Source organism: Chelon labrosus (assembly GCF_963514085.1).
Source record: "Chelon labrosus genome assembly, chromosome: 5".
Classification (NCBI taxonomy): domain Eukaryota; kingdom Metazoa; phylum Chordata; class Actinopteri; order Mugiliformes; family Mugilidae; genus Chelon; species Chelon labrosus.
Window position 1 is genome coordinate 27427860 of NC_140341.1, and position 13116 is coordinate 27440975.

The 13116-nt window shown below is 41.3% G+C and overlaps 1 protein-coding gene across 1 annotated transcript; it reads right to left on the minus strand.

Annotated features, from left to right (window-relative positions):
* Positions 1–5749: 5749 nt before the first annotated feature.
* On the minus strand, positions 5750–12806 carry LOC311487843 (exosomal polycystin-1-interacting protein-like). The gene is made up of 2 exons (XM_084544237.1): positions 12542–12806; positions 5750–7132 (listed from the first exon to the last, which is right to left on the minus strand). Exon 2 carries the CDS (start codon positions 7067–7069, stop codon positions 6308–6310), a length of 762 nt encoding a protein of 253 aa, XP_084400363.1. The 5' UTR covers positions 7070–7132; positions 12542–12806; the 3' UTR covers positions 5750–6307.
* Positions 12807–13116: the final 310 nt, after the last annotated feature.

The following is a 13116-nucleotide window of genomic DNA, read 5'->3' on the forward strand; positions in this document are numbered from 1 at the left end:
GCAGGAAATAAAAGAACGAAACTTACCAAAACTGGAACACAGAAGCACTGCAGGGTAGGCAGGGTATCCACAAACACAAATCCAAAAACTATACAAGGACTCAGGAACACTAGGGAACATGTCTAAAAGAACAAAAATAACTCCACAGATGTAACAGCACAGATGACTTGTCAAAAGGAAAGACAGGGTTATATTTACACAAGTGAAACCAATGAGGTGAAGAGCGCACAGAAAAAAGACAAAAGCAAGCCAGGTGAGTGGAATCACAGGGGAGGGAGCAGGGTTATATGCAACGAGAAAACCGATTACAAAAAAAAAAAAATCAGGAAGCCAAACTGGATAACAAAAAGGTACCAAAACATAAAAGTTTTTGAGGCGATACATAATTCAAACTTAAGATGATACGTGAGAATACATTTATTACAGTGGTCTCTTAAGGTGGTCAAAGGTATGCATTTCTGTCTTTTGTTGGTTAAGCTCTTGGAACTGCAGCCTTTATTAAAAGTGACTCAGGTCAGAGTGACACTCAGATTTGACATTTGTCTCTCATTTGAGAGAACTCAACACGCTGCAGCCTAAGAAAACACATGGGAGTAAGCAAAACACAAGCAAATGAAGAAAACGTCTTCATCAATATGACAACACTAATACAACACGACCGACTACTGAAATGCAGTGCAACGTCACATCACCAGCATGTTTTCTTAATTTGCTTTTTTTACTCCTTTAAATCTATTTGCATATGTTTTCCCACATTGCAGTGTGTATAGCTGTCTTAGCCACCATAGAACTTAGAACTGATGGCCTAAAGTTCAATAATAAGTTTTAAGTTGTAATACCAGCTTATTTCTTCAAGATGAGGGCTGATGCCAAAAGTGACAGAACCAAAGAAAGACAGTGTAGAACTACATCACGGCAAGCACGGCATAAAAAATACACTCAACACCACCACAAAACTATTTTATAAGATCTTTATTTCAAACTAAGGGATAACTTGAAGTAAAAAGGCCAAACTTGACAATGGAGTCTGTGGACCAAATAATCCACATCGTCTTTTCATGATAAACATATAAGTTCCAAATTATATACAAATCAAACCTGCCAAGCCATACAAATACACAGTCTGCTCCATAAACACTTTCAGCATGTCAAAGCTTGTATAGGATCAGCAAATCATCTGAAAGTAATCTTTTACAAATATGCGTTGTGCATTTGAATAATTCGATTCCCTGATGTCCATACTTAAGGTGCTTTAATAAATATCAAGAGATGAAGAAAAACTGGAAAGGGAGAGTTTAAGAAAAGAGAGTGATGTCAGACTCAAACATTCTGGTGATCCGGCTTTCACCCAGTCTTGATGTCTTAAGGCCATGTGATGTGTACTAATGTCCTGTTCTTAATGTCTGACAACCATTACCATTAGGTGGATTGTGGAGGTGTTGTTCAGATGGGAATGCAGAATCTTGGCTGGACAAAATGTTTGGCCGTAGAAGCTTCCACCAATTGTTTTTGACTTAGAGCCTGTCCCTCTGCTGAACAACTGAACTGCTATTTATACATGCCAGTATTCCTCTGTTGCCAATGAATCGAAGGACAATGTGTAAGCAAAAAAAATCATTTATGGTGACACACCATGGACCAGCAACTGGACTCCTTTGGTTGACTCCTAGAAGCAGGAAGCTGAGCAAAAGGAAACTCTCATAAACCCACCATACACAGATAAAGTTAGCAGAGATGCCAAAACACACCATGAAAAGAGACAGAACCACGGTTTAACAGTGCAACATTAACTGTGTGATACTGATTTGTATTCCAATATGTGTTGTAGACTTCAGAACCTGTTTCACTTTTATATAAAGACCAGCAAAAGACACACAGGAAGGAGAGAATCTTGGACCAAATGATCCTTCATGCACTATATGCTCCAACAGTTTTTCTACTGCAGGCTGAGTTGTCTTTTAGTTTTGGTTTACATAACCACTGAACACTGTGCCAATACCCAGCACTGTGCTAATAATGAAGGGATTTAAGCCAGTTTCTTTTGGGTGTGGAGTTAACTGAGCAGCAGATGTCCTGACAGCATACGGCCTCTGCTATCCATCTCTCTAAATAATATTATGAATTCAGTTCTGTATACACCATATAACAGTGCAACCTAAATGTATCTGTCTGCAAAAGGTGCTTAAAAGGAATCTGTGAAGAACCATAGTCAATTAATTAAAGCAGTACAGCATAGATTGATTACTTGCACAAAATCAGTGGATAAATGAAACATATACACCGATCAGGCATAACATTATGACCACTGACAGGAGACGTAAATAACATTGACCATCTTGTGACAATCCAATGTTCTGCTGGGAAACTTCTGGACCTGGCATGTGGATGTTACTTAGACATGTAGCACCCACCTAGACCAGACCAGGCACCCCCATGAGTCACAAGGGAGACCTACACAATATTAGTAAGGTGGTCATAATGTTATGCCTGATCGGTGCACAACACTTGTACTGCAGCATATTGCATCCCCCTAGGTCATTTGTTGTTTGCTAACTGAGGTTACAGAGTGACACAATGACTGCAATGTCGGCGTAGGAAGAAAAACACACACACGTGCACACACAGACATTTGCTCGTGCCTGGAAGTTTGCAGATGTGTGTACAGACAACCAGTCCTTAAAGGGTCTGCAGAACAGAAGTGCTGGCATGAATTGTGTTTGTGAGAGCAAAGTCCCTCATAGGACATGAGCTGGAATCGGAAAGAGAAAGGAACCTGAGAGAAAGTCGTATTTCATAGCTTTCAAAGGGGTTTTTCTTTCGAACTGAACTTTCATTTAGTTAGAGTGTTTGTGCGAAATATCTAATAACAAACACATGTTTCATTCACAAACATCTAACAGCTTTAGAGCAATTGAATCACATCCAAAAGGATTCTGGACTAGTTTTTCCTTTCCCTTTTCTTCTCTCTACCTTCACAGCTCCCTGCTAACTTGGCTTTCAACTGGTTTATAACTGCACAATTCATCCAGCTCGACAGAGAGCCAGAGTTTCAAAAGAACTTGTTTTATTAGACCATCTGCACAAAATAAGAGCAGCTGGAATAATGTAGCAGCAGAACATAGCCTTCATAACAGTGAGCCTACTGAGCCTCTCTGTCAGCTCATGTCACAGCAGGAAGACTGGCCCCTGCCTTCTTCTTGTGTTCTTATGCAGCAATGTGCCTTTTTTGTCCTTTTAGTCAGCTTTTACTGGAATTCCTTTCTTTTTTTCTTTTTTTTTTTTCCACAAAGCAACTCTTAAAGCTTCCTCCTAATCACAGCAGTATCAACAAGCTCGGGAACAGGCTCAGTCCCACTCTGGATTCTGTGGAAGGTTTCCAGCCAGCATTCCCAGCAGCCAGCTGCCGCAGTACATCTTGTGATGTGATGCTCTGTACTGTGCAGTAGTTTAAGATGTGGCAGGTGTAGCACAAGTCATGGAAATGAAAGAGAAGATACGTTATTGTTACATTACCCTGTTAGTTAGTACTGACTCATGCTATCCTTTGTTAGATGTGATATAATATGTGATCAGAATGTGTACGATGTAAACACAATATTAGTGGTAATAAAGGTGAAAAATGGATTTTGACACAAAGTCATCCAGAATTTATAAAAATGCTAGATCCACATTAGGATGAGTATTATTTCAGTTTCCTATTGTGTTTTAGAGCTCTATGCTATCAACAAATTTGAATTCAGTTGAATTATTGCAAACATATGGCCTTTGGGCGATCCAGTCTTCTTAATCAATCTTCTAAGTCTCTAGGACTCTAGTGCTGAGTGAGAGAACTCATGCAATAATGCAATAACAATAATAATGCTTCATGTCCTGTATGGAAGCACCTGTATTTTTTGAACTGACGTTCACTCATTTGTCAGTACTTTGGATTAAGCTGTCACTACACGTAAAACTTAAGAACCCAGAAACAACTGCACCCAATTAGAGCCCCAAGTGAAGGATAAAGAACAACCCCCCACTTGGGAGCCTCATCAAAATCTGGAACTTATCAAGTCTCTTTCAAAGCAAGCATGTGGTTTGTCTCCTCTGTAGTATTACTCTAGCAGAAAGCATGTCACACTGCAGTCAGTCTGCACAGTTTTGGCTACATGGTAACACCTGCTGTATGGTCAGCTGGTGTCACACCAGAGAGTTTTCAGTGGCCAGGTATGCTGGTGACCCACAACTACTCAAGAAAGTCTTCATAGGACCACAGTATACATCACATTGTTGATCACTTGTACGTCGCCGGGAAAGGTCCATAAACAGACAATGTGCAGAATTAACTGGCCGTTTCTCAAGGATGCTAAAACCAGCTTGTGCTCACATTGCAGCTTCCAATGTAAAAGATAATTTGATTGTAAATACGTCATTTTTATTGATCTAGATCAGTTACAAGCCAGCACTTTCGAGATGCCAGGCCGATGGCAAAGAAAAACTCCCTTTTAACAGGAAGAAATCTTGAACAGAACCCAGCACATATGGAGGGACCCATCTGTTTGAAGAGACGCATAAAAACGGGAGGTGTGACATGAGAGAGGGGGGGAGAGGAGAAGAGCAAGCCGATAAATCCATCTATGCATCTGGGTAAGGCATATGCAGCATATATGCACGATACAAACAAGATTACAAAATACTAGGTGGTGCGTGATACATGGGGGATTGATAGTGATAAAAACAATGGACAAAACCAGCAATCAAAAAGTTAACTTTTCCTTAAAAATGACAAACGAGAGTGGGGCAGAAAACTATGAAGTCTGTGACGACAGAAAAAAGAATAGAAACTGTTCTAATGCTTGAAATAGCAACTAGAGATGCACCGGATCCAGGTTCCGGATCCGGATCCGGCCGGATAATGGCGTTTTTATGGGGTCCGGTTACTGCCGGATACCTAGCGTGGCAACCGGATCCGGACCCGGAAGAACGTGATTACGCGGTTAATGTTTAGAGAAGCCATCCACTACATTGTGTTAGCAGTCCTCGTCGGAAATGGAAGCAGGGAGCCGAAAAAGTGCTGTGTGGCAGTACTTTAAACTGGTAGAGGGAGATTCAAGTCATGCGATATGCACGCTTTGCTGTCAAAGTTTGTCTCGAGGTAAAAACGTTAAAGTGTACTCAACATCTCCGCTGTTTTACTGCATTATAATGTACAAGCTGATGATCGGAGTAGTATCCGGATCCGGTTCCGGATCCGGCAGGATCTTAAGCAGTGGATCCGGTATCCGGCAGGATCCTAAAAATCAGGATCCGGTGCATCTCTAATAGCAACGTTATGTCATTTATGGCTTCCATGTGACCTATTAAAGAATAGTACTTTCTTAACCTTGCATTTCAACCATCTGTAAGAAGTGTTTAAATTATACTGATGAATGCATTTTTCAGTGCCTTAACAGGTACCATGTATCACGTTACTACCAGTAACATTTGCTATCAGAACATATGGTCCTACGTTGTGTGAAAACACATATCTGAGCAATTTCAAAAAGTTGTATTGTGTGAAACTGGCACAGATCAGACTCACTGTAAGTGCAGAAATATCTAACATCTGAATTTGATAGAGATTTTAAAAGAGCAGCAAGACAGTAGTATGCATATCAAACGAAAACAATTGGACTGCCAGTTGATTCAAAATTGTAATCGCGATTAATCGCATGATAGTTAATTCCTTTTTAAATCCGTTTTAAATCAACAGTAAAGCAAAAATTTTCAAGTTTTTATTACTCTTATCAACATGGGAATGGACAAATATGCTTGCTTTACGCCAGTGTATGTTATTATTATTGCAACAGTCCAACACAATGACAAATACTGTTCAAAATATTCTCCAGAATAAGCCATTCACCAATTTAGCTATGACTATTGAAAGGTGCTTGTAGAGCTGTCCAGGGGTCTTTGCTGCATTTTGTCCAATGCAGTCTGCCTTTGGATAGAGGGGGGAGGGCTCTCTGCTCTCAGCTGTTTGCTTGACCAGCAAGCTCTGCTGTTACACTTTCTGTTTAAGATAGGTGTTTCTTGATTTGTGTTCTTCTTCTTCCTTTGGGATTGTTGACAATTATGAAGCTGGTGTCCGACTCTCCAAAGACCCTATTCAAAGACACATTTACGTCAGAATTACAGCAGAGCAGCCAGTATACAACATATTCTACAAATATGGCTGTGCAACTTTTCCTTTGCAAAGGGATTGTAAAAATATAATTCCTGCCCATCATTTGATACTTCTACTGTACACTTGACCTTGGCCTTGGGCTAGCCTATGAATTAGTACATGTTAGTACACAAATGTGATGAGGAGGTTCTGCGCTGGCTCCTCAGGCTGCTCTCTGGGGTCCAGAGGGTCATAAGGAGCAGCAGAGGATAGAAATGAAAAGGGCATGGTCAGGTGGGGGAAGTGGTGGGAGAAGGTGTTAGCAGGTATCCCTGCTACACTGTAAGCCTTGAGGGCAGAGAGCCCATTAAGCACTGCTACATCCAGAAAGGTCATGTGGAAGGAGGTGGAGAAGTCAAAAGAAAACGCTCGTTGCTCTGCTGCAATCCCTGCTGGGGAAGAGATTGTAATTTCCTGTTTGGGATAGAGCGCTTCGGGTGCTGCACTGTGGATCCTGAGGCTCTGCAGCCCTAGCAGAGCAAGGTACTGACTGTCCAGTGGTTTTATGCCACAAAAAGACAACTGCAAATGACCAACCATGCTGCTGTTTAGCAGCTCCTCCAGGACCCAGAGTTCCTTCACCCAGATGGTGAGTTGTCCAGGTTCTCTGAGCCCTGCGCGGGGCAGGGAGGAGCGTGGGACGGTGTGACATCTGCACAGCGAGTTGGCCAGAGCCTCGTCGCAGTCCCGTATGGGTGTAGAGCAGCTGCAGTTGCGCAGGTTGAATCCCGGGGGGCCGCTGTCGAACAACAACGTGGTGTTGACTGGATGAGTAGACTCATGTGCGGGGGCAGAGGTTGTCTGGGGCGCGGGGGTCAGGAAGAACAGCAAGCACAGCGACCATGGCAACACGGTCCGGGAGAGTGTGTTTGGAGACATCTCCATGGTAATCAAACAGACTACATCTTCACCAAGTGGAGTGAGCTGAATGTGAAGTCATGAATCAAGCTGTAAACAGAAAACAGAAAGGACATACACAGGTTATTGTCATTTGAACAGATGTACCAATACAGAATTTAGATTTTGACACAAACTCTGACTAATCACAGCTCAGCAGCAGAGACGTACTCACCCTTGTGTGACTCGCTCAAGCACATGACACACAAAGAAACTCTCTTTCTCGCTCAGTGCCCTTTAGTAACCTGCTCCTGCCTTGCGCCTGTATTTGTTCAACATGTGGAGGCCAGCTTAAGACCAACAGCCAACTTCATTTCCAGTCCAACTCTCTCTCTCTCTTTCTCTCTCTCTCTCCCACACAGACACAAACACAGTTGAGTAACTTCTTTCTTACTTTCCAATTTTACTGGGAAGCGGTCCTTCCAGGCCCAAGGCTACTGCACATGGTGCACGGCTGCTAATAAAAGTCCCTGTGCCACACTGCGCTGTGGTGAAAAAGGCAGTGCCCAGCCAAATGAAATGCTCGGGAATAATTAAACACTGGCTTCTTTATATCCCCATCCAGTAATGGTGGAAAAGTGGACAGAATAAGCAGCCTTGACTTCCAGAGTCAAACTTTCCCCTCACAGACGAGGACTTTCCAGTGTTAATGTTGGACCAAGTCTACTTGATTATCTGAAAACGTGTGAAAAAAAAAACCCACAGTGACGTGCATTTTCCACCATTTTACTAGTTTGTTTAACTGAGTCAGTGTTTCTTAGAATCAGCAAATATTTGTTTTGCTGCAGTATGTGTAGGTAGTTTCAGCCAAAACGGCAGAACACTTCTCATTGCTTGATATTAAAGCTTTTGTAGCTCCTTACTCATCTAAAAACGATTCCTTGTCAGTGTGATCAAAATGATCGTTGCCAACCCTTTTCTTTGATTAAAGCAAAACCCTAATAATAGTCAAAAAGATCTCAACGGACATAAAGACTTTCAAAAACTTATCTATTATTTACTTACTTCTCTTACATTACAATAATACCTTTCTGTAGAGTTATCTAACTTTAACTAGGTAACAGATTTATGGAAGACATTACACTGATCAGGCATAACATTATGACCACCTTCCTAATATAGTGTAGGTCTCCCTTGTGCCTCCCAGCCTTCTGGGGGTGTCCTGTGGTGTCTGGCAACAGAATGTTGTTAGTGGGGACCTTTGGGTCCTATGGGTTGAGGGGAGGGGCCTCTGTGGACCATCCCACAGATACTTGATCAGTTTGGGATCTAATGAATGTGGAGGCCAGGTCAACACCTTGTGCTGTTCTTCATGTTTTTTTTTAGTTGTTCCTAAAGCGTTTTTGTGTGTGTGTGCCTGTGTCAGGCTGCATCCTGCTGGGGATGGCTGCTGCCATCAAGGAGTGCCATTGCTATGGGGTGGGGGTGCCTGGTCTGGTCTAGGTGGGTGCTACATGTCTAAGTAACATCCACATGAATGCCAGGTCCAAAAGTTTCAGTGTTATTTAGTTCACCTGCCAGTAGTTTTAATTTTGTGGCTGATTGGTGTATATTAGAATACAAATGGGTCCAAAGCACCCACACAGAAAAGTTGTAGCCTGGAAGCCTGACAAAGTCCCATGCCTACAGTTGTTTTGTGCAGAAGTTCTTTCATTCGGGTCGGTGTGTGGTAATGGACCGATGAGCAATGGTGATGTAATTAACCTGCAATAAATATGGCAGTGCGTTAAGTCTCCAGCTATACAGTTCTCACTAAGTAGCATTGACCTAACTAAGCACCAGAAATAAGTTAGGGTGTCTTAAATAATCAAATAATCAATACAATCACTGTCATTCATTTCAAAATTTACTATGTGTTCAATAAGTGTGGGGGCGCAATAATTAGACAGTCGTTATATGTACAACAACATGCATGCAACTAAAAACCCTACAAGGCATACACAGGCTTTTACACTTTATTCAGTACTTTGTTTCTCCAAGGAAAACCTTCCCTTTCTCAATAGCTGATTTACTAGCCACGCAGGGATTTTATTTATAGAAATGTTTTCTGACTACTTTCCAAGGCAGACCTTTTCTTAAAATGTAAAAGAGAAAGATAAAATAACATGGACCTTGTAGAGTAGAACAACACAGAATGATGTTGGTCTCACACTGGCACCACCTCTATTGGACTTTTGGATAGGGCTATTGGATCTGGGTACAAAAAAAAAAGCAACCCAATAAATAATAGTAATAGCTTGCAGCCTTCTTAAGAAATGCTTCAACCAACCAGGAAAATACTCACTGCAAGTGTGATAGAAAACATATTGGTGTTGCGAAAGCTTAACAGAAAATAACTTTTAGCTACAATATGAGGAACTTTCATCAAAAAAAAACTTCATCTGACAGTAACTGAAATGCAACTGCCAAGTTCAGTGAGGTACATTAACTAAATGCACAAGAACATGAAAGAAGTCCTCCCTAGGTGTAAACTAACTGTGTGTGAATTGCTTCATAAGCAGTGAAGATGATGGCCGCTCATCAAAGTGACTTCTTCAGTTCCACATCACTGGTGGGGACTTCAGGTTTTTAATAAAACACATCAGAGTGGTGGACAGCGGCATTAAGTTCTCTCAGCCTTGGCCTTTTCAAATAGTATAGTGTATGTTGAGGAGGACAGAAGCCTCAACATAGAAGTATAAAGAACACGCAATCTGCACACAGATCAGCATCTTCTATCCTCTTCCCAGCACCCTCTGGGTCATCTGAGTCCTTCACTACTGAGCATAGACTTTACCCACAGGCACAGAAGGTAGGGGCACACTTATAACATCATCTTTCAATACTAGACTTTTGCTCAAAACACAAATATGCACTGTATATCTAACTTCCCATTTATTAAAAAAAAAATATATAATACAGGACAAAAAAAGGCACTGGGGAAAGTTGCCAGTGATATTCTCACTGCGTCAAACAACGGCTTTGTTTTTTTATATTTGTCCTGATAGCTGGTAGAGCTGTTTTCAACATCATTGATCGCAGCAGTTCACTGCACAGACTGGAACCTGCCACTGGGTACCCAGTTCCATTGGAGTTCCATTAGTACCCACTCTAATGGAACTCCACAAGATTCTGATCTAGGACAGATCATTTTTACATTACACATGCTTCCCTCAGTCAGTGTTATCAGGAAACACAACTTAACTTTCTAACAAAAGACACCCAGGAATATTTATCTATGGAGGAGGAAACGAATCTGTTAGTCAAACATCACAGTTCTCATAATGATAATGTCCATAATGACTCTTTGGCCCTCCATGCTTTCATACGCCTCTATTGCATGTCATTACCTCTTCGTGTCGCTCTCTACCAAAACAACCATTTGAACATACAGGATTCCACCTACATTTGAACGACGAGGGACACTCATTTGAGGACAAACTTTTTCCGTTCCGAGTTCTGATATCATGACCATGCTGCTATAAATAAGGTTGACTCCAGTGTGGCTGGTTTACAGTAGCAGCTGCCCTCCATATACACAGCCTGTCCTCTCCATCCTCCACCGTCTTACCTCACTACTAATATTAGTCATCGTTTTTCCAGCTGTTCCCAGCGTCTGGCTCTCCCACACAGTCCCTTTTCTCTCTGTTTCCTTCTTTCTGCCCTTGCTGTCTCTAACACTCCCCCTACCTCCTCCTCTTTTCTCTCGTTCTTTTGCTCTCCTTTCCTCCCCTCCCATTTCTGTAATTCCTGCAACAGGCTGCAGCTGCAAGGCCGGATGCTGGGAGAGGGGGTTGAGCAGAGTTAAAAATTGACCACTTAAAACACATTCCACAATACTTAAACGCAAAAATCATAATTTTTTGATGCATTTATGTCATGTTATTTTTTTATACATAACATAAAAAAATAAATAAGTGTCATATAGTAAAAAGTTGCGTTTTCTGGAGTGCATGTATGCAAGTGAGTTAGACTGGAGGTAGAAAAGTGGCGGAGAGCAGAGTCAAATGAGAAGTTAGAAAGTGTTTGTGTGTGTGGGAAAGAGAATGAGGTGGCAGGCGCTCCAGATGCTTTCAGCTCGTTAAAGGAGAGGATCAACGCATTCCGCTGACATCATGTTTTACCACAAGCACCCACCCTAATCCCTTCCTCTTCCTCTTTCTCAATTACAGACTCTCTCTTCATCCGTGTCACCCATCGCTTCACAATGTGTCTTGCTTTTCTCTCTGTCTCTTAGCAACCAGAGCTCAGCCCATGACTCCACCAGTGAACGCATCCAGACAGCCTAATATGCAATTTTCTACGCGCAAAGTTTTATAAAATGCAGAAATTATTAAATTATATTTTACTAAGATAATATTAATAATTAATAGAACACTTATGGAAAATGGAATTATATGGTTTTTGACAGAAAGCTTATAATGTGGCATACATTTGGCACTTACTGTTTCTCTGCAACAAATCCAATTAAAAGATTAAAATGAACAGTTTATTAATTCATGTCTGTATGTCTGTGTTTTTATTACCATTGAATATGGCTATCGACACTGATTATTAATGAATGAATGCATTATCAATAATTAATAATCAACTAATCCATCATTAATCTGTATGATCATGACAGAGAATAATACACCTATTAATCACAAGTATGATTTTTAAATGGCGAAATTATTCAGAATTAAACAGACCAGCTTGTATATTAAAAAAATACATAAATCATTAATGAAGCTTGACTGCAGCTCATGCCAACCCTAATGCCTGTATTTTGCATTAATGTGGCTATTGTGGTTCAGTGGGCCACCCTACTTTGAATTCTGGTATACCACTCACGTACAATCAGTGGGTAATCCACTTTTATTTCCTCCAGTGTTTGACACAGTGGGAGATATTAATGTAAATGAGTAATGTCATTTGTGGGTTCCGAGTCACACTTCTGCGACATTCAGAGGTTAAACTACAGGATCTGTAAATATTACTGGAACTTGGGAAACTTCAGTTCTATTGTGCAGCTCATCGATAGAGCAGAGAGCTAAAGAAGTCTCTGGAAACAGCAGTATTGTTAAATGATCTTGTCGTATGCTTCTTTTCATCAAAGATCAGAAAAACACAGTTAAATCATTTTTGATCTGGCGATTTAAGAGATGCCTACTTAGCAGCTGATGCAAGCAGCTGATGCGGTGCAGTTCTTTTTACTGTCGTGAAGTGGAAGCAGAGCATGTGCTTGGTCTGACAGATTACATCATGACTCAGCTGTGATTTCAGCATCCATGTGTTTCTCATTACAGAATTATAACATAGACAATTTCCCACACTCAAACTAAAGCTGCCATTGAACATTAACTTGGGGTTAACATTTAAGGACAGAGCATCAGTGAGCAAAAATCATTTACAAAATGTTTGGAGATACCAGTAGCACATATGTGTGTGTAGGTAGCAGCAGAAAAAGGATGTGATGCAAGCATGTTGACATGTACTTACGTGGACAGCTCAGAGCTGGTTAAGGTGGCATACTACTGCCGTCTGGCTCCTGGCTGGTCTGTTCTTCCTCATGCGGTAGGAGCAGCAGCAGAAGCTTTAACATCTGTCTGCAGGTTGGCTGGAAAAACTCTAACTGAAAACGGAGAGAGACAGAAAGGAAGGGATGGAAGGAATGGGGGGAAAAAACTGAAAAACTGAGAAGAGTCTTAGTTTTAGGCAAATGCTGGGAAACATTTTTCATTAGACGTGGCAGCACACTGAAACCATTTTCTCTGCTCTCCTCATGTCTTTTTCCCCTTTCCCCTTTTTCCCCCTCACACCACAGGCTCACTCTCCTCCTCTTTTAAGACCCGCCTCCAGTTCGCTTCCCCTTTAGAAGGTTCTGTATGCTGCCATCTCATGGCTCAAAATAATATTACCATGGTAATATAACTGATCCTGGAATCTTTTAAAAGGTTAAAAAAAAGGCCCAGCAGTTTAATTCTTTCTACAAGCCCCACATCTCAACAGTCTAATATAGGGTGAGACTGCTCTCCTGAAGCGTGCTTTGCACATAAGAAATATCTTCTTTGTCT